The sequence below is a fragment of the Natator depressus genome, chromosome 1 (assembly GCF_965152275.1).
Source record: "Natator depressus isolate rNatDep1 chromosome 1, rNatDep2.hap1, whole genome shotgun sequence".
In the NCBI taxonomy this organism is placed as follows: Eukaryota; Metazoa; Chordata; order Testudines; family Cheloniidae; genus Natator; species Natator depressus.
Window position 1 is genome coordinate 151,906,561 of NC_134234.1, and position 25,952 is coordinate 151,932,512.

The following is a 25,952-nucleotide window of genomic DNA, read 5'->3' on the forward strand; positions in this document are numbered from 1 at the left end:
ACAGCTGTGCCACTGTAACACTCCAATTTAGACCTATGCTGACGGGAGGGGTTCTCCCATTGGTGCAGGTAATCCACCTCCCCAAGAGGTAGTGGTTCTTCTGTTGACCTACAGCTGTGTACATGGGGACCTGAGTCGGCTTAACTACACCACTCGGGAGTGTAGATTTTTCACACCCTGAGCGACGCAGTTATGCCAACCTAATTTTCTAGTGTAGACCAGGCCTAAGAAAGGAATTTAGGCCCAATAGCCTGGCTAAATTATAGTCTGAATAACTGCTTTCTTGTCTTCCAAATTCTATTGTTTCAACTGAACACAATATATTTTAAAATTTATTTCTTGTTCTAAACTGTTGCATAATGTTACTGTGTCCTGTTAAGTAGTTGCTGAGACTATCCCAGCAGCTCCATAGTTAAGATTGTATTATGTATTACACAAAACAGAGTTTAAATCCCTTAAATTACTGTTAAACCTCACACAGATCATTGCCAAACTTGCATAAATTTAAAAGAGGATAAACATCAGTATTCTAGATAATTTTCACAGTATATTCAGTTGTAGTTTGCTTAGAATTCTCAACATGAATAATTTATTTTGGAATATTTTTTTTCCCCACAAGTCTAATGTTTTTGTGTCTGCATGGCTTAGTTTCAACACTTACATATTTCTAATTTTCTGCATTAGTTAATCCTGTAAAACTACCAGCATCATAGGATTTTGGGGGAAAAAGTGTGAAGTGTAATAAAGATATGACAGTATCTGACAATTTTTTTTCAGATATCAAGGAAGCAGATGGAGAACATTTCTCTGCTATGGGCCTCCTGGCACAGAAGAAAGGAGCAGGAGTCAATGATTGTTGAATCCTACTAAGCCCAGCATGGGCTACAGGGAGCAGAGCGTGCCAGGATGAACACATTAGTAAATAAGCAGGCGGGGGACAGGAGCACTTTTCTTTACCTGACAGACCTACTATGGCTTGTCAGAGGGCAAGCTTGGTGCTGAGAACCATAGCAGATCTATCAAGTGGAAAAGGCAGTAAAATGTTCAGTGCTACAGCAGGGAAAGGCACTCAATGCTCTTTAGCCACCCACAGGGGGTCCCCTCTACTCTTTGCTGCTGCACATAGCCCTTGCCTGCGACTTGCTCTTTCACAGCTGCATAGCTCCTCATTCTTACCTCCGCTCCCTCCTCAGCCCTACTCCATTGCTTCTCCATGCATGGAACTGTTATGGTTTGCAAGAGAGGAATCCTGGTGCTGCACGTTATTATAGTTTAATTCAGTGGAGAAGCCAAAAAAGCATTAGGCTGAGGAAGGGAGGGAAGAACCAATCAGAGGTGTGCCTCATCTCCATAACAATGGCAGGAAACCAGGGTTTAAAGTGAAACCTCTGACAGCTCAGGTTGTTCAGGACTGTTTTTTAAAATACTTGGCCAAAATGGGGCATCTGGCAGGTGAGGGTTCTACAGGTACCCAAGAGGAGTCCATGGGAGTAGGTAAATTTTAAAAAGAACACTCAATTGAATATTAGCAATATGGGATTTCTTTGTCCTTTAACAACTTTGAGTTCACTTTCATTTTAGACTACCATGCAACTATTGAAGTTAAAAAATTAAATGGGTTAGAAACACAGTTACAGGGATAAGCATGACACTACTAAAAGCTGCTGAATGTGCCAGCAGTAAAACGAAATGCTTAGTCCCACCAGGCCCGTTAGCCATCAAATCCCACTCAGTGTGACACCCATAAAAAGGCAAAGACTTAAATATTGACTTTGAAATAGCACGCTATCCAACAATCACATCAACCATTGAGAAGCACAGCTCATGTATGAGGGACCACTTTTATAAATAGTTTCCTTTAAAACACTCTACTATAGATCTCCCTGTAACAGTGGTTCTCAAACTTTTGTACAGTGACCCCTTTCACACAGCAAGCCTCTGAGTGTGACCCCCCCCTTTATAAATTAAAAACACATTTTTTTATATTTAACACTATTATAAATGTTGGAGGCAAAGTAGGGTTTGGGGGGTGGAGGCTGACAGCTCGTGACCCCCACATACTAACCTCGCAACCACCTAGAGGGTCATGACCCCCAGTTTGAGAACCCCTGCCCTATAAGAATCTGTGCAAACAGACTTATTTATAGCGTTTCTATTTTTAACCACAAATTAGTGTAATGGAAATGACTTATTCCACCTCCTCCTCTTTAGCTCGAGGGATTAGTTAAAAATTAAGAGTACATACCTGGCTACGGCTTCACTGTACACAAAACCAGCATCTGCTCTCTTTACAATTTCAAAACACAGGTCTGCTCCATCCATACTATGGGTAGAAAGAGATGAAAAATGTTCTTGTAAGAAAACAGATAATAGGCTGCCAAGTCAAACTACAGTAAAATATTTCAGAAATATGCTCCATTTGTATAATGCTCATATCAAAAGTGCTTTAGATGTACGTACAATTCATAATTAAGCAAAACTCATTTAGCAACTATATCCAAACTGTCAGGTCAACTAAAAATTCCCCAACCCAAAACATCTCAGGTGCTCAACACTCTCATTCCTACCCCAACTGCATTAAAAGTCTGGGAAAGTAGCGAGCCTTTACAGCAGTGCAACCCAAACTTTTTGTACAGGAAGGCCACACAAATCGAAGAATGAAATTGTGTGGGTTCAATAGATTCTACATACTTTAGTAAGATTTAAAGTCACCTGTATTGATTTATATTTTAAGTTCAGCTTGTTTCAGATGTATTTAGATAGAAGCAACCTATGTATAGTATTGTCTATTTATACATTTGTGTAAAGTAAAATGATGTAAACATGATGACAAACCACTAATGAATCAACCGTTAGTATATAGTGTTGGAGCAGGCCGTGGGCCTTCTGAAATGCTCTTGTGGGCTGTAGGTTGGCCTCCCCGCTTTACAACATACCCTGACGTCAACAGATTCAGGCTCAGTCAGATCTAGGGGGGAAACTAATTCTAGATCCAACATCTTGCCAACAAAAGCATCCTACCAGCTGGTCCTTGAGGGCCAAAGGACTTGTCTGCTCAGGCAATCCAACTGATTTCATCTATCACGGTTAGATGCAGTCTCTCCAACACACAGGACCAGACCACAGAAGGACTTTATAGGTTAGAAATCAATAACCTGAACAACACTGAGAAATGAACTAGAAAGCCAGCACAGTTCTGGAGCACTGATGATATAATATTCAACATGTGGGAAGCTCCTTTAAAAGGACAGGTGTCCACATTTTGTACTAGCTTAAGCTGAGTGATCTTCAAAGGGTACCCCAATGTACAGTTCTTTACAGTAATTCAGCTGGAAATAGAGGCATGGATGACTATGGCAAGATCCATGTCCAGGACAAATGGCTGCAATCCCCTACTTCAGAGGAAATGGAAAAAGCCCTCTTGGCCACTGATGCTATCTGGAGTTGGACAGACAGCTGGAGGGCCCAAGACTTACAGACTTTAAGTTAAGAAGGGACCATCATGACCATCTAAATCTGACCTCCTACACATTGCAGGCCACAGAACCTCACCCATTCACTCCTGAAAAAACCCCTAACCTCCGGCTGAATTACTGAAGTACTCAAATCACGGTTTAAATCATGGTAGGTTTTCACTAAGTGCTACAGCAACGTCGCTGCAGCACTGTAAGTGTACACAAGCCCTAAGGCAATCTAATTTTCAATGAGACGTAGTAAGTCACTTGTGGATTCATGGATAACACTGCTTTTATACACATCAGACTATAAATAAGCTTCCATTTTTCAGCAATACAATATTCTCCAGAACTAAGGAGACTGACTGAGATTTATATCAAAGTGTACATCCATTGCTTAACAGCATGTCTACAAAGTTTACACATCCAAGCTTTAGCAGACCAAGAGAGAAGCAAGTATCAGCATAGAAGACCCTTTATGGAAAGTGACCTGTAAGCAGTTTTCCTTACTATCATTTAAACTAGTGCAGGGGTGGGCAAACTTTTTGGCCGGAGGGCCACATCAGGGTTGCAAAACTGTATGGAGGGCTGGGCAGGGAAGGCTGTGCCTCCCCAGACAGCCTGGCCCCCGTCCCCTATCTGTCCCCTCCCACTTCCTGCCCCCCTCAGAATCCCTGACCCATCCAACCTTTCCCCCACTCCTTGTCCCCTCCTAGGACCCCCCCAGCCCATATCCGCCCCCCAGGACTCCACCCCCTATCCAACCCCCCCTGCCCCCTGACTGCCCCCGACCTCTATCCACACCCCCATCCTGACAGGCCTATCCAACGCTCCCATTCCCTGCCCCCTGACCGCCCCCACCAGAACCTCCAGCCCCCCGCCCCCTGACAGGCCCCCCGGGACTCCCTTCCCCTAATCCAACCCCCCCCACTCCCCGCCCCCTTACCATGCTGCTCAGAGCAGCTGGAGCTCACAGCCACGCAGCTGTGCTGCCCGGCAGGAGCAGCGGACCAGAGCACTGGCGGTGCGTCGATCTGAGGCTGCGGGGGAGGGAGACAGCAGGGGAGGGGCCGGGGGCTAGGCTCCCTGGCCAAGAGCTCAAGGGCCAGGCAGGATGGTCCTGCGTGCTGGATGTGGCCCATAGTTTGTCCACCTCTGAACTAGTGGGTCACTGATCTGAAAGCCTGCCTCTCCCCTGATGCAATGCTTCTGCAGTTGTGATCAGTTGGAGATGCCTGTCTTTTTCTCAGGCCTTTGGAAAGGGAGGCTGAAGTGTTAGGGTAGTTGAAAGTGGACGAGGTATGATTATTCAAGCACCGCCAACTGATCACAACTGCAGAGGCACTGCATCGGGGAGAGGCAGACTTTCAGGCATCCAGATTTCCAAGCCAGCCAGAAACTAAAAGGCATCCAGTTCAGATCACAGTGCCATGCTTTCAACACAAAGCTCCACTTAAGTGCACAGATGTAACCTACACCAACTTCAGCTCCTAGGATGAACCCATATGTAGAGTGTGCTGTAAGTGGACAAAAGTATGGATAACTGTAAAAAGTCTGCAACCAAAGGAAACTTGCACTCATCTTACCAGGAAAAAAATCGAATTGGCCACAGCTGCTATTTGAGCATCCAGTAGCAACGTCAGAGTTAACTAGCCCTACAGACTGTAAAACTGTATTAGTTTATTTCTAGTTTTCCCCTATACTGCAATATTACATCAGTCTTGTCAGTCTTAATTTGCCCTTACGCAAACCCCAATCTTTTACAGAGAGAGAGTCATGCATGGCACTCTGTACTGCAATGCCATGGCCAGATATGATGGAGATGATGTAAAGCTGGGTGTCAGCTCTCCTGAGACACCTCTGCCAATGTCTCCTTTTAACCCTCCTACAGGTCTATGCTGAGCTAGACAAGTGACAAGGTAGAACCCTGAAGGATCTTTGGCATGACATTCTTCAGAATAACTACACATAGACCTCTCATGAAGGAGCATAGAAGCCACACAAGAGTGACTCTATCCAGACCTGCTAGGAATTGCAGATGAATCAAAATCCAATGTTATCAAACACAGATGTCAAAGAGCAATGTCATCAGAGCTAAAATAATCACTTAGTCGTACATGAGGGAAAAGTGTCCTAAGATGAGATAACAGACTAGTGCCCATACTGTAGATAATTGAATACCACCACCAGTTTCCATCCTATAGCCATCCCTAAAACCTTATTTACTGAGGTGAGGGAAATCTGAAGATTCCCTACACTACCAGAGTTGTCCAGTCACAACTTTTTTAAAAACAAACTTCCCCCAAGAAGAGGGATCGACACAGGGTGACTGCAAAATTGACAGCATCAAATAATGGTTTCTTTAAAAACAATATGTGCATCTATCATAGAATCATAGAATATCAGGGTTGGAAGGGACCTCAGGAGGTCATCTAGTCCAACCCCCTGCTCAAAGCAGGACCAATCCCCAATTAAATCATCCCAGCCAGGGCTTTGTCAAGCCTGACCTTAAAAACTTCTAGGGAAGGAGATTCCACCACCTCCCTAGGTAACGCATTCCAGTGCTTCACCACCCTCCTAGTGAAAAAGTTTTTCCTAATATCCATCTTAAACCTCCCCCACTGCAACTTGAGACCATTACTCCTTGTTCTGTCATCTGCTACCACTGAGAACAGTCTAGAGCCATCCTCTTTGGAACCCCCTTTCAGGTAGTTGAAAGCAGCTATCAAATCCCCCCTCATTCTTCTCTTCTGAAGACTAAACATCCCCCGTTCCCTCAGCCTCTCCTCATAAGTCATGTGTTCCAGTCCCCTAATCATTTTTGTTGCCCTCCGCTGGACTCCTTCCAATTTTTCCACATCCTTCTTGTAGTGTGGGGCCCAAAACTGGACACAGTACTCCAGATGAGGCCTCACCAATCTCGAATAGAGGGGAACGATCATGTCCCTTGATATGCTAGCAATGCCCCTACTTATACAGCCCAAAATGCCATTGGCCTTCTTGGCAACAAGGGCACACTGTTCACTCATATCCAACTTCTCGTCCACTGTAACCCCTAGGTCCTTTTCTGCAGAACTGCTGCCTAGCCATTCGGTCCCTAGTCTGTAGCGGTGCATTGGATTCTTCCGTCCTAAGTGCAGGACTCTGCACTTGTCCTTGTTGAACCTCATCAGATTTCTTTTGGCCCAATCCTCCAATTTCTCTAGGTCCCTCTGTATCCTATCCCTACCCTCCAGCATATCTACCACTCCTCCCAGTTTAGTGTCATCTGCAAACTTGCTGCGGGTGCAATCCACACCATCCTCCAGATCATTTATGAAGATATTGAACAAAACCGGCCCCAGGACTGACCCCTGGGGCACTCCACTTGATACCGGCTGCCAACTAGACATGGAGCCATTGATCACTACCCGTTGAGCCTGACAATCTAGCCAGCTTTCTATCCATCTTATAGTGCATTCATCCAGCCCATACTTCTTTAACTTGCTGGCAAGAATACTGTGGGAGACCGTGTCAAAAGCTTTGCTAAAGTCAAGGAACAACACGTCCACTGCTTTCCCTTCATCCACAGAGCCAGTTATCTCGTCATAGAAGGCAATTAGATTAGTCAGGCATGACTTGCCCTTGGTGAATCCATGCTGACTGTTCCTGATCACTTTCCTCTCCTCTAAGTGCTTCAGAATTGATTCCTTGAGGACTTGCTCCATGATTTTTCCATGGACTGAGGTGAGGCTGACTGGCCTGTAGTTCCCAGGATCCTCCTCCTTCCCTTTTTTAAAGATGGGCACTACATTAGCCTCTTTCCAGTCATCTGGGACCTCCCCGATTGCCATGAGTTTTCAAAGATAATGGCCAATGGCTCTGCAATCACAACCGCCAATTCCTTTAGCACTCTCGGATGCAACGCATCCGGCCCCATGGACTTGTGCTCGTCCAGCTTTTCTAAATAGTCCCAACCACTTCTTTCTCCACAGAGGGCTGGTCACCTCCTCCCCATGCTGTGCTGCCCAGTGCAGTAGTCTGGGAGCTGACCTTGTTCGTGAAGACAGAGGCAAAAAAAGCATTGAGTACATTAGCTTTTTTCACATCCTCTGTCACGAGGTTGCCTCCCTCATTCAGTAAGGGGCCCACACTTTCCTTGACTTTCTTCTTGTTGCTAACATACCTGAAGAAACCCTTCTTGTTACTCTTAACATCTCTTGCTAGCTGCAACTCCAGGTGTGATTTGGCCTTCCTGATTTCACTCCTGCAAGCCCGAGCAATATTTTTATACTCATCCCTGGTCATTTGTCCAATCTTCCACTTCTTGTAAGCTTCTTTTTTGTATTTAAGAGCAGCAAGGATTTCACTGTTAAGCCAAGCTGGTCGCCTGCCATATTTACAATTCTTTCTACACATCGGGATGGTTTGTCCTTGTAACCTCAATAAGGATTCTTTAAAATACAGCCAGCTCTCCTGGAGTCCTTTCCCCCTCATGTTATTCTCCCAGGGGATCTTGCCCATCAGTTCCCTGAGGGAGTCAAACAGCTGCTTTTCTGAAGTCCAGGGTCTGTATTCTGCTGCTCTCCTTTCCTCCTTGTGTTAGGATCCTGAACGTGACCATTTCATGCCTCCCAGGTTCCCATCCACTTTTGCTTCCCCTACTAATTCTTCCCGGTTTGTGAGCAGCAGGTCAAGAAGAGCTCTGTCCCTAGTTGGTTCCTCCAGCACTTGCACCAGGAAATTGTCCCCTACATTTTCCAAAAACTTCCTGGATTGCCTGTGCACCGCTGTATTGCTCTCCCAGCAGATATCAGGGTGATTGAAGTCTCCCATGAGAACCAGGGCCTGCGATCTAGTAACTTCTGCGAGTTGCTGGAAGAAAGCCTCGTCCACCTCATCCCCCTGTTCTGGTGGTCTATTGTAGACTCCTACCACGACATCACCCTTGTTGCTCACACTTCTAAACTTAATCCAGAGACTCTCAGGTTTTTCTGCAGTTTCATACTTGAGCTCTGAGCAGTCATACTGCTCCCTTACATACAGTGCAACTCCCCCACCTTTTCTGCCCTTCCTGAACAGCTTATATCCATCCATTACAGTACTCCAGTCATGTGAGTTATCCCACCAAGTCTCTGTTATTCCAATCAAATCATAATTCCTTGACTGTGCCAGGACTTCCAGTTCTCCCTGCTTGTTTCCCAGGCTTCGTGCATTTGTATATAGGCACTTGAGGTAACCTGCTGATCGCCCCTTTTTCAGTATGAGGCAGGAGCCCTCCCCTCTCACACACTCCTGCTCGTGCCTCCTCCTGGTATCCCACTTCCCCACTTACCTCAGGGCTTTGGTCTCCTTCCCCCGGTGAAACTAGTTTAAAGCCCTCCTCACTAGGTTAGCCAGCCTGCTTGCGAAGATGCTCTTCCCTCTCTTCGTTAGGTGGAGCCCGTCTCTGCCTAGCACTCCTCCTTGGAACACCATCCCATGGTCAAAGAATCCAAAGCCTTCTCTCCGACACCACTTGCGTAGCCATTCGTTGACTTCCACGATTCAACGGTCTCTACCCAGGCCTTTTCCTTCCACGAGGAGGATGGACGAGAACACCACTTGCGCCTCAAACTCCTTTATCCTTCTTCCCAGAGCCACGTAGTCCGCAGTGATCCGCTCAAGGTCATTCTTGGCAGTATCACTGGTGCCCAAGTGAAGAAGCAGGAAGGGGTAGCGATCTGAGGGCTTGATGAGTCTCGGCAGTCTCTCCGTCACATCGTGAATCTTAGCTCCTGGCAAGCAGCAGACTTCTCGGTTTTTCTGGTCGGGGCAGCAGATAGACGACTCAGTCCCCCTGAGGAGAGAGTCCCCGACCACCACCACCCGCCTCCTTCTCTTGGAAGCGGTGGTCGTGGAACCCTGTATAATACATTGTGTCCTCAAAAGCTCTTCTCCTATACACTCCTATCTTTAAGATTGTACTACCTCAAAAATAAATGTGCTCATTTTATTACTCTTCCTACAGATAAATGGCAGTTTTCAAAAGTGAGAAGAAAGTCTCCCTTATTTTTGAAAATTAAAGTCAATTTGAAATTGTTTTGATATTGTTAAAATGGGCTGCAGCATGTGAGCAGCAATGCTTTCTACATTTTATTCAATCAGTTCAACTACATCAATCTCACTAACACAACTATACTGTGTCTGTATTTTTTCCTCACTGAGACTTTCACTGATCAGCTTTCCATGAAAAAAAGCTTACTGTAAGAGCTGAATTTAAAGTTTAAAATTTATTATGAAAGTCTTTGTTACTGTGGAGTTTGCAAGATGGAATCTTGGTCTCAACTATGGCAAACCCCAGAAAATTAAATGTGCTTAGACAGTGAACCAATCATTATAGCAACATCTCAACCTGTCCTTCAACTAAAAAATAATTTTTGCAGAAACCAGAGGGATTCACTATGTGAAAGTTGTATTTTACAAGGGTATTAAGGACTTGAGATATTGGAAAACTAGAGGTGCAAGAAGTCTTAACCCCCAGTTTTTTTCAGGTTGGGATAGGCCATGTGAACACCAAGCCAGAACACCTTGATGTCCAAGCATGCAATATTGTCTAAAAATTCTGAAAATAACCAACGTATGCTACATTCTATTAAAATATATATTTTTTTGTTTTGATTAAGACAGAAACTAGCACAAGCTAAAGTCCTAGACACACACTGATGATGTGGAAAGAAAGGTGTCAGGGTAGTTGAAAGGCAACACTTCCTTGTATAACCCCAGCACTCAAATATTTGATGGCATGAGATGGTGCTCATACAGGGAAATACTCTGTAGCAGGGCTTTGAGTAACGCTATGTTTTATGTAACATTTCAATGTGGGCTGTGTCTTCTACATGTTGAATCATCAGTCTGTCTTAAGTAATTTCATTAGTACATCTACAATTATAAAGGAGTCAGAGTTTGAGAAACACTGTTCTAGGGTACTGAACAATGTTAGGGTCTATTCACAAGTTGCTCCTAGCACAGTTCTACTGTGTTCATTACCTTAAATATTAAGGCTCTGTCTGCACTGCATTTTCTGTTAGGAAGTTGTTTTTAATATACATATTGTAACTCTAGGCCCCCATATTCTTCATAGAGATACTGTTATATGATTATGGCATAACTATGATATATTTTATACAAGGGAGATTGCCAAATCCCCATCATTGGAAGCTTTTAAAAACAAGTTGGACAAACACCTGTCAGGGATAGTCTAGGTTTATTTCGTTCTGCCACGGCACAGGGGGCTGGGCTTGATGATTTCTCGAGGTCCTTTCCAGCCCGACACTTCTATGACTCTAGGTCTTCATCAGCACAAGCTTTAGAATTTTCTTGGGAGTTCTTCATAAGCTTAACTCACCTCCATTTAGAGAGCACTGTAAACTCCTTACTCCATCTCATTCAACCACCATAATACCACCACTCCAAAAATATAGCCAGACCCTCTGGGACAATCTTCTCCCAAGTATCAGGCCTGCAGGGAGGTAAGTGTACTTCCTAAATGGCCTCGTGCAGCATTTTTCAAACTAGGGGTCCTGACCCAAAAGGGGGTCACAGGCTATTGCAAGGGGATTGCGAGATCACAAAAAATAGGGTTACCATACGTCCATGGGCTCTTTTTTGGTCCTTGCTCATCCTTTTCCCTTGCCTTCTGCTATTCCAGAATCCATTGTCTTTGCTGATGGGCCATCAGCCCCGGCTGGCCTCTTCATGGTTGTACCTGAAAGGCTGGCTGTGGGTGTTTTCCAGAGTAAGCCCATTTGAAATACAGCTCCCTAGTCAATATTCATAACTTCAGATACAAAAATGATACATGCATATAAATAGGATATTCATTCAGCAAATCATAACTTTTCAAATGACACCTCACATGACCCACCTCATACAAAATATATCACAATTATGCCATAATTATATCATATCATCACTGTGAAGAATATGGAGTACAGTGTCTCATGACCAAACAGTAAACCACCTCGTTTCCTCTACCCACTGGCACACACCTTACCATTACCACAACTACCATATACCGCACACCACAATCTTAACTTGCTATGGATGCCAGCCTTCCATTACCCGTCTTTCGCAAACTACCACCCCCCACCAGCACAACACATTACATCACTAAACATCCACAAAAAATAGTGTTAGGATTGTGTACTTTAGCAAAGAGTATATGGAAAAGGGAAGCTAGAGGGGAAGGGAAGAGCTACAGTTACAGCACATGCAGTGTGCAGTAGTTGTGGTGACAGTACGGAGTGTCTGTGGATGAACAACAGGGTATATATTTTTAGGTGACTTCTCTTCTCATTTCCTTCCATTCTGGATTTGAGTCAGCTGTGTTATGTGTGTAGCAAACCTAACTATTTCACAGTGAAGATTTTGTATATTAATATTAAATAGCAATAAGATTATGTAATTAAAAAGCCAATTAAGAGTGTCTGTACCATAATTCTGAGCTACTGGAATGGTAAAAATAGATGTAAACCCTTGTTTCCATTTCCAGCTTTTTTAAATCCCTATTAATTACCACAATGAGTGTCCCTAAGGTTTATATAATCATTTTATAATAGCGTAACTAAGTCCCTTCGCCCATGCATTGGGACTTTTACAGAATAAATAAAGCACCACATCAGTACTGCATGTAATTTATTGCTTAGAAAGAAAAAATATTTTGCAGTCAACATACCATAATTTAACAGACATGGCTTTAAAAAACCAAAATCTAAGGCAATGATTTCTTAGGCCCCATCTTTACTGTCCTCCTACCTTCTGATTCTTGTCTTCAGTGATAACCCTACCATACGTGGAGGTGATTCCATTAGCACATATGTGAAGTCCAATTCTAGATATTGGTGGGGGTGTCAACACATATTGAAATTATGTGGCTTGATCTACTGTAAGCAGGGTAGACCAGTAGCGGCCTAACCCATAAACATGGATCAACAGAATGCAGGGAGACAAAGAAAAACAGCAGATGGCAAGAGCATATGTATATGCATGGCATGTGTGTGCAGGGGAGTGGTAAGAGAGCAAATGAAATCCCCATTTTTCTATGTATACAGGATTGGGAGAAGAGGTGAACCTGGAAGGATTTAGAGAAGATGTAGAGCAAGCAAAGGCATTATTTTACTCTGTGTGTGTGTTCTCCCCCTCTTGAATATCACCCCAAAAGCCTGAAAACCATAACTCCTGTCCTCACCAAGTCCTTGGTCAGACTAGGAAGGGACATTACCATTTGGAACAGAGGACAAACTCTACAGGCTTTGATAAACTTGTAGAAGATGCTCAATTTAGCTTTCTTCAGAGGTGATTTTTCTACCATTTGTAACTGAGTTCCCCCGCTCCAAATTAGCTATCAGACTTAACTGATGAGAACTAGTCATAACAAAAATGTATAGGGGGGTTCTGTCATTTAAAAAAAGTTACTGTTGAGCAAGAAGATTGTAAATTGCTGAAAAAATTTATTTCTTAGCTCTCCCATAAGTCAATATGGGAAAACTGATTATCTTCAAACTAAAAAAACCAAATACATATTTTCATGAGGTGAAACTGTATTATAATTTAACAGAAGTATCTAAACTGCCTCAGTAAACTTTTGTTTCTTTTTTAAACCAGTGACATAAAAACAAAAAAATGCTCACGAATGACTTGAAAATATATAGCTTTAGAGTTACGAACAATGCCTCAAACCAAAGTCAAAAGGGTGTTTCCATATATTTATTTCCCCTTTTGTCATCCCTCCTGCCCCCCCATTATACAAAATGCAGACTCCACCCAACAAACAGATTCCTAATTGGGGGGCGCTTGTTCCCAGGTGCACCCTGCTAGGAACCTCACACCCAGCACTGAATAGTACTGCCACCCCTGTTACGGGGGATTTAAAAAAAAAACTTCCATGTTTTCATTTTGTATCCAAGACCCCCATATAATATTTGTACTTAACAGAAATGTATTTGTATATTTGAAAACTGAATACTCCTGTACCACTCCAGACTCCTGCGTAACATCTCTTCAAACCAGTAGGTGGAGGTAGACACACATTAACAAATGAAGTGTAATTTTTGTCATCTTCCTCCGATCATGAACTTTCCCACTTTGAAAAAGTGTTTCCCGCCATTAGGTAACAGCATTTTACAAACTTACCTTTATTATGTTAGCAAAACTTTCCCTCACATTTAAAAAAAAAAACAAACAAAAACATGTTAAAAGAGGACAGAAAAAGTAGTCTCAATAGTTGCTGAAAGTTTGCAGGAATTCATTTTAGGTAAGTACACATTACAGTTTCTGCTTCATTTCTTTGCTTTTTGGGATTTTATATACATTAGTGACATTACACATTTAAATTAATATTAATATGTGATGACAAACCACAAAAACCAATTATTTTAATAATGGTGAAATTTGTGTGATGCTAGTATCATGCCCTAATTATGTGTCTTGTTTTCTGTGGTTACTTGCAAGTTGGAGGCTAAGACCAGTCTTCCCTGCCCATTTAGCTCTACATTGAGAATACAAAGAAATGTAAAGCTACATTTTTATGTACAGTAACTCCTCGCTTAACCTAGTTATGTTCTTGAAAAATGCAACTTTAAGCAAAACGATGTTAAGCGAATCCAATTTCCCCATAAGAATTAATGTAATAGGGGGTTTAGATGGCAGTGAAATTTTTTTCGCCAGAAAAAAGACATTATATAAATATATTATATAAGTTTTAAACAAGTTCTAATCAGAGGATTGTCTGGGGACCTGCTCATGAGCTCCCTGAGCTTCTCCTAAAGCAACCATGTTGATATCAGGTGGGATATTTCCCAGGGAATGCCTTGCTGCTAAATGATGAACTAGCACTCGGCTGAGCCCTCAAATGTTAACATGTTGATAATGTAGCCTCACACTCTACAAGGCAGCACCATGGGAGGGAGGAGAAACAGCCCAGCAATGGCTGCAAACACTTCCCTGTGGAAACTGAATGTGATGATGAATCCACGCTATCTCACTGAAGCGCATCACTCCCTTCTCTGGATGGTGCATGCACGACTGCAGAAGCGCCGACTTTCCAAAGCGCCAGGGAGTGTTCAACCCCCAGCTCTGCCCCAGGTCCGCCCCCACTCCACCCCCCTCACCCCGAGTACACCGTGTCCTCGCTCCTCCCCCATCTCCCCCAGAGCCTCCTGAACGCCACAAAACAGCTGACTGTTGCAGGCGGGAGGCGAGGGGAGGGGGGGGAAGGGTTGCTGATCTGCGGGGCCTGCCAGCAGGCACTGGAAGGGTGGGGTGGAGTGGAGGGGAGTTGATGGGGGGCTGCCGGCTCACCCTGGTTCCAAGCCCCCACCCACTAGCAGGTGGTGGCCAAAAGACGTTATAAGCAAACATTGCATAACTTTAAACGAGTATGTTCTCCAGTAGATTAGCGACAAAACAATGAAACAACGTTAACCGGGACGACTTTAAGTGAGGAGTTACTGTAAACGTCTGTTTTGCTCTCAAGTCTGTTGATAGAAGTGTGAAGTCCTGAAAGTGTTTGAGCACAACTAATTCAAAGCCTCTGAAAAAAAAAATGTGAAAATTTGTGGTTTATACTGATCCGTACTATAGCCATAATTTTGATAAGGAACTACCAATATTTTCAAATTGGAGTGCCTAAAGTAAAGTCAAACTCCTAAATTCAAACTCTGATACCTAAACATGTGGCCTAATTTTTCAAAGGTGCTGGGCAAGCTCATCTACTTGTGAAATCAATGGGAGCTATAGGTACTCAATATCTTAGAAAATCAGGTCACTTATATGCAGGTGCCATCTATGTATTGAAGAGACAAACAGATATCTAGGTTGAAAAATGTTGTCTAATTGCTTTTTTCCAGGTACAATTTTAAAAAATAATTTAGAAACAGTCTGCTGTAAAGTGAATTTGGATCAATTTTTGGACGATGATTCAACAGAATAATTTTGTTGCATACCTCTCAAGGAAGCATTGCAAACAAACAAAATTAACTTTTATACTTAAAACATGCTGCTATTAAAAGAAAGTGTCATCAAAAACTGAAGCACTTTAAATGTACTCACTAAGAATTGAGAAATCTCAATTTAAATCTACAACCAAAATTTAAAATCGGAATGATTTAGATTATAATGTTTTATGCTTAACATATGTCATTACTAGAGCTGAGCAAGTAATTAATTTTTCAGTTTGCAGGCCAAACCAAACAAATTTAAAAAATGGTTTTGTTTCAGCTAAGCAATTTTTTTTCTTTTTGTTGATTCTTTTCATTTCCAGTTGTTTTACCCTTTATTTTTTAAATAAATCCAGCAACATTTCAAAAATGTTTCAAAATGAGAAGCTGAAATATTTTGTTTTGAAAATGTTGAAAAGATGTTTTGACTTTAAAAAAAATTTTTTTTTTTTTTAACCAAAACTATTTACTGAATTCTACATGAATTCACAAATAATTCTGGTTGCCCTGTAACTGTAATTTTGGCAAAGAAACTATTCACTTGAAAAATGTTGTCCAGCTCTAGTCATTACTCAGATAACCATGATAAAAACCAAGAAATCATAGAATCATAGAATATCAGGGTTGGAAGGGACCTCAGGAGGTCATCTAGTCCAAATCCCTGCTCAAAGCAGGACCAATCCCCAATTAAATCATCCCAGCCAGGGCTTTGTCAAGCCTGACCTTAAAAACTTCTAAGGAAGGAGATTCCACCACCTCCCTAGGTAACGCGTTCCAATGTTTCATCACCCTCCTAGTGAAAAAGTTTTTCCTAATATCCAACCTAAACCTCCCCCACTGCAACTTGAGACCATTACTCCTTGTTCTGTCATCTGCTACCACTGAGAACAGTCTAGAGCCATCCTCTTTGGAACCCCCTTTCAGGTAGTTGAAAGCAGCTATCAAATCCCCCCTCATTCTTCTCTTCCGCAGACTAAACAATCCTAGTTCCCTCAGTCTCTCCTCATAAGTCATGTGTTCCAGTCCCCTAATCATTTTTGTGGCCCTCTGCTGGACTCTTTCCAGTTTTTCCACATTCTTCTTGTGGAGTGGGGCCCAAAACTGGACACAGTACTCCAGGTGAGGCCTCACCAATGTTGAATAGAGGGGAACGATCACGTCCCCCGATCTGCTGGCAATGCCCCTACGTATACAAAACTTACAAATAAATAAACTTATAAATAAACTTACAATTCGAAAACCATATAAAGCATTCCATCTGAACTGTATGTCTCCAATAATTCAACAATATGGGGATGCTTCAGCATGTGACAGATACTGGCTTCCCTCTTCAGATCTGTGGAAGATAATGAAAAGTGTTATATTAGTTGCCTTGATAGCACTGATAGCACACAACCAAGAAGTTTAAGATCAATTAGTAAAGAAAAAAGGACACAATCTTTTGGAAGGTTGACATCTGACATTATTCCAAAATAGTCTTTAGCCTTTGTAACCAAAATTGGCAAGAGAGCAATGAGTCACTTTCTCTTCTCTGAGAGTGTTTTTTTCTGGAAAGAGGTAACAATTTTTCTGAAACATGAGTAAAGGAACAAAATCAGATCTGTTAGTGGGAAAGAACAACAGCAGCAAAAAGTAAATCATTCCTAAATTCTTATGTGAGGTTATTTCTTTTTCTAAAGTATAGAATTAACTGATTTTAAAAACAAACAAACCCCTATATACCATATTTTGAAAAATTGGTTTACTTTACTACATACTAAGATTCATTAGTTTTGTAATACCCAGCTACGCATGTGTAACCCATGCTTCTATCACTGTTCCTTTAAATGGTAGCAGTCAGGTTTATTGCCAGAAGAGTACAGCAGCTGTCCACTGACTTCACCCAGTCTGGGCTAGCAGGGGGTGGGGATGTAGGATGCGTAGGTAGTCAAACCCTTGGAGCATGCTCAGGAGGACATTTCCAAGGGTGGCAGCTAACTCCACTCCCAAGTTTATTTAAAAAAAAAAAAAAAGGCATCAAACTTCAATTAGTTCAGCCAGAGAGAGAGAGCGCGCACACCATACCCGAGAGGGGAAGGAGATTTCTGCCCTGCGGGCTGATGCTCACAGGCCTGCTTTTACTAATTGCAGCAAGAAGATAACGACAAGGAGAAAGACACCAGCCTATTCAAAGAACTGGGCATTTGCTGCTTTTTCAGCTCAGGACAGTGTGGTGACATAAATGCCAAATCAGTGGTGCATGTTTTAAATGCATAGGATTTGTACCTTTTGGTACTGAAGAAATCTGTATGTTTGATCCTATTATTTTTCTTTGCATATTATTTGCTGTATTGCTGTAATGATAAGATCATGTTTAGAGTTACGAGGTGTCTTAGTTAACCCTCAAATTGTCTTCTTATAAACAAAGTTTTTCTGTTTTAGTCTGTGCAGCTTTACTACATTGTTGTCTTTATTCCAGACTGGGGCAACTCAGGGTACAGGCATCCACAATGGTCCAACTTTGCATATTTATCTTATGTATTATTATCCACAGGTGGGTGTTCTGCTGTCAAAACAGACAGACTATTCCTGCAGTAAAATGGAATTACAGTGGGTACTTATGTAATCAAAGTAGTACAGCAGAGGCCATTCAAAACCAATCTCTCCAACCATTCCCCCACTGTTAGCACAGATATACTCAAAAGATGCCAATGCATCATTCATCAAAGCAAGTGCTGACTTTTAATGGTCAGCACTGTAAGAACACAGTTTTGGCCACAACAATTACTTTTAATTTAAATTCCTAGCTACAATCATTAAGTACATAGTGCCTCATTTTGATAGGTTTCTGAAATATATTCTGGAACACAAAAGCTACGTACAATCAATTATATTTCCTTTATTATTTACTCAAATAACCTTCAGAACAAATAAGACCACTTGGAAGCTTAAACAATACATAAACACTTCAATTAGGAGAAAACCAAATTAAGTTTGTAATCATTACTATATCCTCTGGAGGAACAGCTCCATTTTAAAAACACCACAAAAGTGTGGATGAGATCCTCAGCTCCACTCTGGCCCATTTAAGACAGGTAAAAAGGCTAGAGCAGCTTAAAGGGCTCTAAGAATTCCAGATATCACTCAGGAAGAATTCACCCTGAGCAGGAACAGAAGAAAACAGCAGGCACAGGATGTCCCCTAAGGACTCCCTCACAAGCCCGAATGGGAGAGGTGTGTTGGGGCGGGGCTGGGAACAGGAGAAGAATGTCAGGGGGAGGGCCCAGCACTGTGGAGATTCTGAGCAGTGCTGCAGCCAATAGGGCAGCCTGGAGTAACTGCAGTAATTTAGCCCCTGGAGCAGCCCAGGACTGGGAGGCACCCCTTCCCTCTGGGAGGCAAATCTGTGCTTCACCTCCCAAAGGCACAGCACAGAATCTTACCCACAATCTCTCAGGGTCAGTCAAAGATATTTAATCCAGCAATATCCAGAAACCGCATGCAACTCTGAAAAATTGACAGACATACATACAGATGCTCAAATACCATGGTGGTAACTATGGTATAAAAACCTAGATAGGGACACACCTCCAATTCAGGATGTATTCACTGTCTCTGCAAACAAACAAACAAATATATTTTTCAAGTCAACTTTAATGTAGCTGCAGATTGTATGCTGGTCAGAATTCTGTGAACATTCACTTGAGTTTTAAGAGCATAATGTTTTAGTTGAAAATAAATGCATTTTGGAATAGGGGCAAACGTGATTTTTTTTCACCCAAGTCATTATTGTCCAGTATCCTTAAGTGACTTTCCCGTTACATGCAATCCTATACAGTCCCTACAGAGGAAGGGGGGCGAGCAGGCAACAACAGCTGCGAGCGAGTGAAAATAACAGAGAATGCTGCCAGGGCTGGCTGGCTGTCTCAGCCCAGGAGTAGGGGTGCCTAGGCCAAGTGGAACTTACCCAAAATTTACAAGGGAAGAACTCAGTTTAAATAAGATGTGTGTGTAGGCCTTTTTTGTTACTTTAACCCATTTCTCTGACTACTGTGTTCCTGTTAATTAATAACACTTTGTTTTGAAAATGCTGAACTATATTGCTGCATATATTTTCTGGTTATACAGCTCCTAAGAGAGAAGGTTACTGCAAGAAGCCAAACCAAATTGGTCCTCCTAAATGAGCCATGGTGAGAAATTGGGGTGCTGAAGCCTACAGATCCAGTCTAAGAGTAGCAAAGTCATGGGACTCCTCCTTAAGCAGACTGGAGGCCCAGAGCCTGTCCCTGCAAAGGGTCACTCATAAGAGACTGCAGAGGGGTATAAGAAATAGCACACACTGGGATGATCCATGACAGACACATTCCTAGTATTTTACTAATATGTATGATTTATATTCTAGAACCTCAAACAAAATCAATGAAAAAGGCACCATCTAGTTATGCTATATATGGTATGTGTGAGAGACACCACCTTGGAACTAGGTACTCAACTGATGTGCAAGACCAAATTGTAAAACTGTGCTTACTTTAATAAATGGAGCCCCACCCTGCTATTTTGGGGCCTATGAGAATCAACTCGCACAGATATCAGCCCAGAAACAGCAACTGAGAAAAGTGACACAAAATAAAATGTTTGACAATTCTGAGCCAGGAGCCTGTCAGGACTCTCCAGAAAGCAAAAGTACCCTCAGCACCCCAAAGGTCTGCCTAACCTGGATGCCTGAGAAGCAGACAGCTGGTGATAGCCAGGCCAGAGAAGAGAAGGAGGAATGACTGGTCTAGGAACTGTACTGGCACACCATACCATAGAATGCACATGGCTAGAACAGTCCTGACATGCATGCTGAGCCCAGCACATTGTTTGGGGGAAGGGAGTTGGCTGTATCAGCAGGACGAAATACAGCCTCTCAAGTTGCTTTTGGTCAGAAAGGTAAAGAAGGAATCCTAATTGTACTGTATTCAGTTTGGAGGATTATTATTTGATAGAGGAAGCAACCGATTATTGCTTTAAGAGTTAGGTATTTCTTTGCATACACCAGATTAGTCCCACCTCCCATGCTTTTTTCTTTTATTCCTGACTCTGCCTATATCCAGTCTTAATTTCATGCTTTCATTTCCTCTAAAAATGTGTTGGTTTCTTCTTCCTTGATTTCTATAAAGGACAATAACTAACTGTCCTAAAGGGCATCTGGGCTGAATATTTATTTATTCACCTAGCCTTTACAGGAGACACCATACCTTATCCATAATTTAACACAATCAGCAAGCTTAGAGCTGCTGCCTGCACTCAAACCAAGGAACACAAAGAACCCAGGGCCCATTGGTTCTAAAACGGGCCATAGACACACTTAGGAACAAATTGATTCTGCTAATCTTGGAGAATTGAGGCCAGAGATTTTTATTTATTTTTTTTGGCGGCGGGGAGGGGAAGAGTGGTGGCTACAGAAAATTATTTTTTAAAATGACCATTTAGGACCAATCTCTCAACATCAGATTTAAGTACAGCAAAGTTGCTAGTGTTCTTAAGAGCTTAAAAATGTAGGATACTCCAGAGAAGGCCTCCCTACCAACATTACAGAAAGAAGGACTCCTCCTGAAGGTCGAAACAGCAGACTGGACTTCTACATAGAGTGCTTCCGCCGATGTGCACGGGCTGAAATTGTGGAAAAGCAGCATCACTTGCCCCATAACCTCAGCCGTGCGGAACACAATGCCATCCACAGCCTCAGAAACAACTCTGACATCATAATCAAAAAGGCTGAGAAAGGAGGTGCTGTTGTCATCATGAATAGGTCGGAATATGAACAAGAGGCTGCTCGGCAGCTCTCCAACACCACTTTCTACAAGCCATTACCCTATGATCCCACTGAGAGTTACCAAAAGCAACTACAGCATTTGCTCAAGAAACTTCCTGAAAAAGCACAAGATCAAATCCGCACAGACACACCCCTGGAACCCCGACCTGGGATATTCTATCTACTACCCAAGATCCATAAACCTGGAAATCCTGGGCGCCCCATCATCTCAGGCATTGGCACCCTGACAGCAGGATTGTCTGGCTATGTAGACTCCCTCCTCAAGCCCTACGCTACCAGCACTCCCAGCTACCTTCGAGACAACACTGACTTCCTGAGGAAACTACAATCCATCGGTGATCTTCCTGATAACACCATCCTGGCCACTATGGATGTAGAAGCCCTCTACCCCAACATTCCACACAAAGATGGACTACAAGCCGTCAAGAACACTATCCCCGATAATGTCACGGCTAACCTGGTGGCTGAACTTTGTCCTTACCCATAACTATTTTACATTTGGGGACAATGTATACCTTCAGATCAGCGGCACTGCTATGGGTACCCGCATGGCCCCACAGTATGCCAACATTTTTATGGCTGATTTAGAACAACGCTTCCTCAGCTCTCGTCCCCTAATGCCCCTACTCTACTTGCGCTATATTGATGACATCTTCATCATCTGGACCCATGGAAAAGAAGCCCTTGAGGAATTCCACCATGATTTCAACAATTTCCATCCCACCATCAACCTCAGCCTGCTCCAGTCCACACAAGAGATCCACTTCCTGGACACTACAGTGCTAATAAACAGTGGTCACATAAACACCACCCTATACCGGAAACCTACTGACCGCTATTCCTACCTACATGCCTCCAGCTTTCACCCTGACCACACCACACGATCCATCGTCTACAGCCAAGCTCTGCGATACAACCGCATTTGCTCCAACCCCTCAGACAGAGACAAACACCTACAAGATCTCTATCAAGCATTCTTACAACTACAATACCCACCTGCAGAAGTGAAGAAACAGATTGATAGAGCCAGAAGAGTTCCCAGAAGTCACCTACTACAGGACAGGCCTAACAAAGAAAATAACAGAACGCCACTAGCCGTCACCTTCAGCCCCCAACCAAAACCCCTCCAACGCATTATTAAGGGTCTACAACCTATCCTGAAGGATGACCCAACACTCTCACAAATCTTGGGAGACAGGCCAGTCCTTGCTTACAGACAGCCCCCCAACCTGAAGCAAATACTCACCAACAACCACATACCACACAACAGAACCACTAACCCAGGAACCTATCCTTGAAACAAAGCCCGTTGCCAACTGTGCCCACATATCTATTCAGAGGACACCATCACAGGGCCTAATAACATCAGCCACACTATCAGAGGCTCGTTCACCTGCACATCCACCAATGTGATATATGCCATCATGTGCCAGCAATGCTCCTCTGCCACGTACATTGGTCAAACTGGACAGTCTCTACGTAAAAGAATAAATGGAAACAAATCAGATGTCAAGAATTATAACATTCATAAACCAGTCGGAGAACACTTCAATCTCTCTGGTCACGCAATCACAGACATGAAGGTCGCTATCTTACAACAAAAAAACTTCAAATCCAGACTCCAGCGAGAAACTGCTGAATTGGAATTCATTTGCAAATTGGATACTATTAATTTAGGCTTAAATAGAGACTGGGAGTGGCTAGGTCATTATGCAAGGTAGCCTATTTCCCCTTGTTTTTTCTGTCCCGCCCTCCCCCCCCCGACGTTCTGGTTAAACTTGGATTTATGCTGGAAATGGCCCACCTTGATTGTCATGCACATTGTGGGGAGAGTGGTCAGTTTGGATGAGCTATTGCCAGCAGGAGAGTGAGTGTGTGTGTGTATGGGGGTGGGGGGGGTGAGAAAACCTGGATCTGTGCTGGAAATGGCCCACCTTGATTATCGTGCACATTGTAGGGAGAGTGGTCACTTTGGATAAGCTATTACCAGCAGGAGAGTGAGTTTGTGTGTGTGTGTTTTTTGAGAAAAAAAGGGGGGGGGGGTTGAGAAAACCTGTATTTGTGCTGGAAATGGCCCACCTTGATTTTCATGCACGTTGTAAGGAGAGTGGTCACTTTGGATAGGCTATTACCAGCAGGAGAGTGAGTTTGTGTGTGTGGTTTTTGGAGGGGGGTGAGGGGGTGAGAGAACCTGGATTTGTGCAGGAAATGGCCCACCTTGATTATCATACACATTGTGAAGAGAGTGGTCACTTTGGATGGGCCATTACCAGCAGGAGAGTGATTGTGTGTGGGGGGGGGGCGGAGGGTGAGAAAACCTGGATGTGCGCTGGAAATGGCCCAACTTGATGATCACTTTAGATAAGCTATTACCAGCAGGAGAGTGGGGTGGGAGGAGGTATTGTTTCATGGTCTCTGTGTATATAATGTCTTCTGCAGTTTCCACAGTATGCATCCGATGAAGTGAGCTGTAGCTCACAAAAGCTCATGCTCAAATAAATTGGTTAGTCTCTAAGGTGCCACAAGTACTCCTTTTCTTTTTGCGAATACAGACTAACACGGCTGTTACTCTGAAACCAAACATGCTATAGACTTCCTTTCCAGAAATAAAGAAAAGAAAACAAAACAGGTACATGAACAGCTGGAAAAAGATGGGCTTGTAAGATCATCTGTGCCCAGAGACTCATTCTGAAGTTCAAGGACCAGTTCTAGTTCTTTAAAAAACATGAATGCCATTTTACGTATAAGATCCTATATTTTGGTTCGGAAATATCCTGGACCTACAGGGAAGTCTTCAACAAATTGTGAAGGCGTATTATTTAGTCTTAAGGAAGAGATTAAGAGTTGCCTATTGCAGATAATTGCCTTAAACCAGGGGTGGCCAACCTGTGGCTCCGGAGCCACATGCGGCTCTTCAGAAGTTAATATGCGGCTCCTTCTAAAGGCACCGACGGGGCTAGAGCTACAGGCGCCAACTTTCCAATGTGCTGGGGGGTGATTACTGCTCAACCCCTGGCTCTGCCACAGGCCTTGCCCCCACTCCACCCCTTCCCACTCCCTCCCCTGAGCATGCCATGCCCTCGCTCCTCCCCCCCAGAGCTTCCTGCATGCCACAAAATGGCTGATCGAGAGGTGTGGGGCGGGAGGGGGAGGTTCTGATCGGCGGGGCTGCCGGTGGGTTGGAGGCGCTGGGAGTGGGGGGGGAGCTAATGGAGGGGGTTACTGACGTATTACGGTGGCTCTTTGGCAATATACATTGGTAAATTCTGGCTCCTTCTCAGGCTCAGGTTGGCCACCCCAGCCTTAAACCTTTTGCAGCTACTATGTTTATTATTTTAAAAAATAGAGAGTAACAGATCTTAGAGTCAATTTTTTGCAATGCATCCACTCAGAACAAAAAGGGATGGGCAGACCACTCAAAAATAAGTACTTTTATTCCATTACTTGAAAATTAGGTAAGTCTCCCTCTTTCCCCTGTAACTTTCCACCATTCCACTTACTCCTATCAACAGGATTTATCAGGGAAGGTGGCAGTCAATAACTTAAATAAATGGTCAAATAAATTTGGGGGGAAGCCAGGGCTTGTTGGGATGGTAGGAACTGTGTCAGAAGAAGGGAGACTATGACAACTTTAATGACTGAGGAAGAGGAGAAATTCGAAAGAACATTTTAGAAAGTACAGAAAGCAACATTTAAGTTAAAGTGCATTTTTATTAATGAAGCCATATTATTTATGATAAACTGGCCAACTTGCAATTTGTATATATAGACAACATTCTCAACTCTTAATCCTTTCTGGCTAGATAAGGCTGCACAAGGCCCACTCTAATGTAAGGTGGTGATTGGGGAAGGTGGGTGGGGAATTGTTTTTTGGGGTATTGTCAGAGGTGAAAGTAAGCCGGTACGCTCCGGTACAGTGTACCGGTAAGAGCCGGTGCGCCGTACCAGGACCGGCTTTCAGAGAGGGCAATTTAAAGCCCTGAGGTAGTGGCGGCGGGGCTGCGGCCGCGGGGATTTAAAGGGCCTCAGAGCTCCAGCCGCCACTACTGCCCCGGGACCCTTTAAATCTCGGCCTCAGCCCTGCTGCCCGAGCCCCGGGGTAGCGGCGGCGGGGCTCTGGTGGGGATTTAAAGGGCCTCGGAGCTCCAGCCCACACTACCCTCCCGCGGCCCTTTAAGTCCCCGCCTGAGCCCTGCTGCCGAAGCCCTGGAGTAGCGGTGGTGGGGCTCCGGAGGGGATTTAAAGGGCAAGGGCAGTAGCGGCGGCTGGAGCCCCAAGCCCTTTAAATCCCTGCCTGAGCCCTGCTGCCCAAGCCCTGGGGTAAGGGTGGGGGGGCTCTGGCAGGGATTTAAAGAGCCCCGGAGCTCAAGCCACCCCTAGTGCCCCGGCTCTTTAAATCCCCGCCGGAGCCCTACTGCCAAAGCCCTGGGGTAGCGGCGGTGGGGCTCCGGTGGGCAATTAAAGGGCCAGGGCGGTAGCGGCGGCTGGAGCCCCGGGGCCCTTTAAATCCCCGACGGAGCCCGGTCACCGCTACCCCAGGGCTCGGGCAGCAGGGCTCAGGGGGGGATTTAAAGGGCCCCGGGAGGGTAGCGGGGGCTGGAGCTCCAGGGCCCTTTAAATCCCTGCCACTGCCGCTACCCCAGGGCTCGGGAAGCCGCTACCCCAGAGCCCCGGGTTAGCGGTGGCAGCCGGGAGCCCCCAGGGCTCCTCAGTGATTTAAAGGGCCCGGGCTCCGCTGCGGTA

At 44.0% G+C, this 25,952-nt stretch overlaps 1 protein-coding gene across 10 annotated transcripts in view; it reads right to left on the minus strand.

Moving 5' to 3' along the window:
• Positions 1–25,952, minus strand: part of CASK (calcium/calmodulin dependent serine protein kinase) — a 411,477-nt gene that overhangs the window by 221,004 nt on the left and 164,521 nt on the right. For all 10 annotated transcript variants that reach the window (XM_074969135.1, XM_074969125.1, XM_074969132.1 and 7 more), the window contains exons 3-4: positions 16,643–16,748; positions 2,246–2,323 (exon numbers count right to left, since the gene is read on the minus strand). In XM_074969135.1, coding sequence (XP_074825236.1) covers positions 2,246–2,323; positions 16,643–16,748 — 184 coding nt within the window. The remainder of the gene's footprint in view (positions 1–2,245; positions 2,324–16,642; positions 16,749–25,952) is intronic.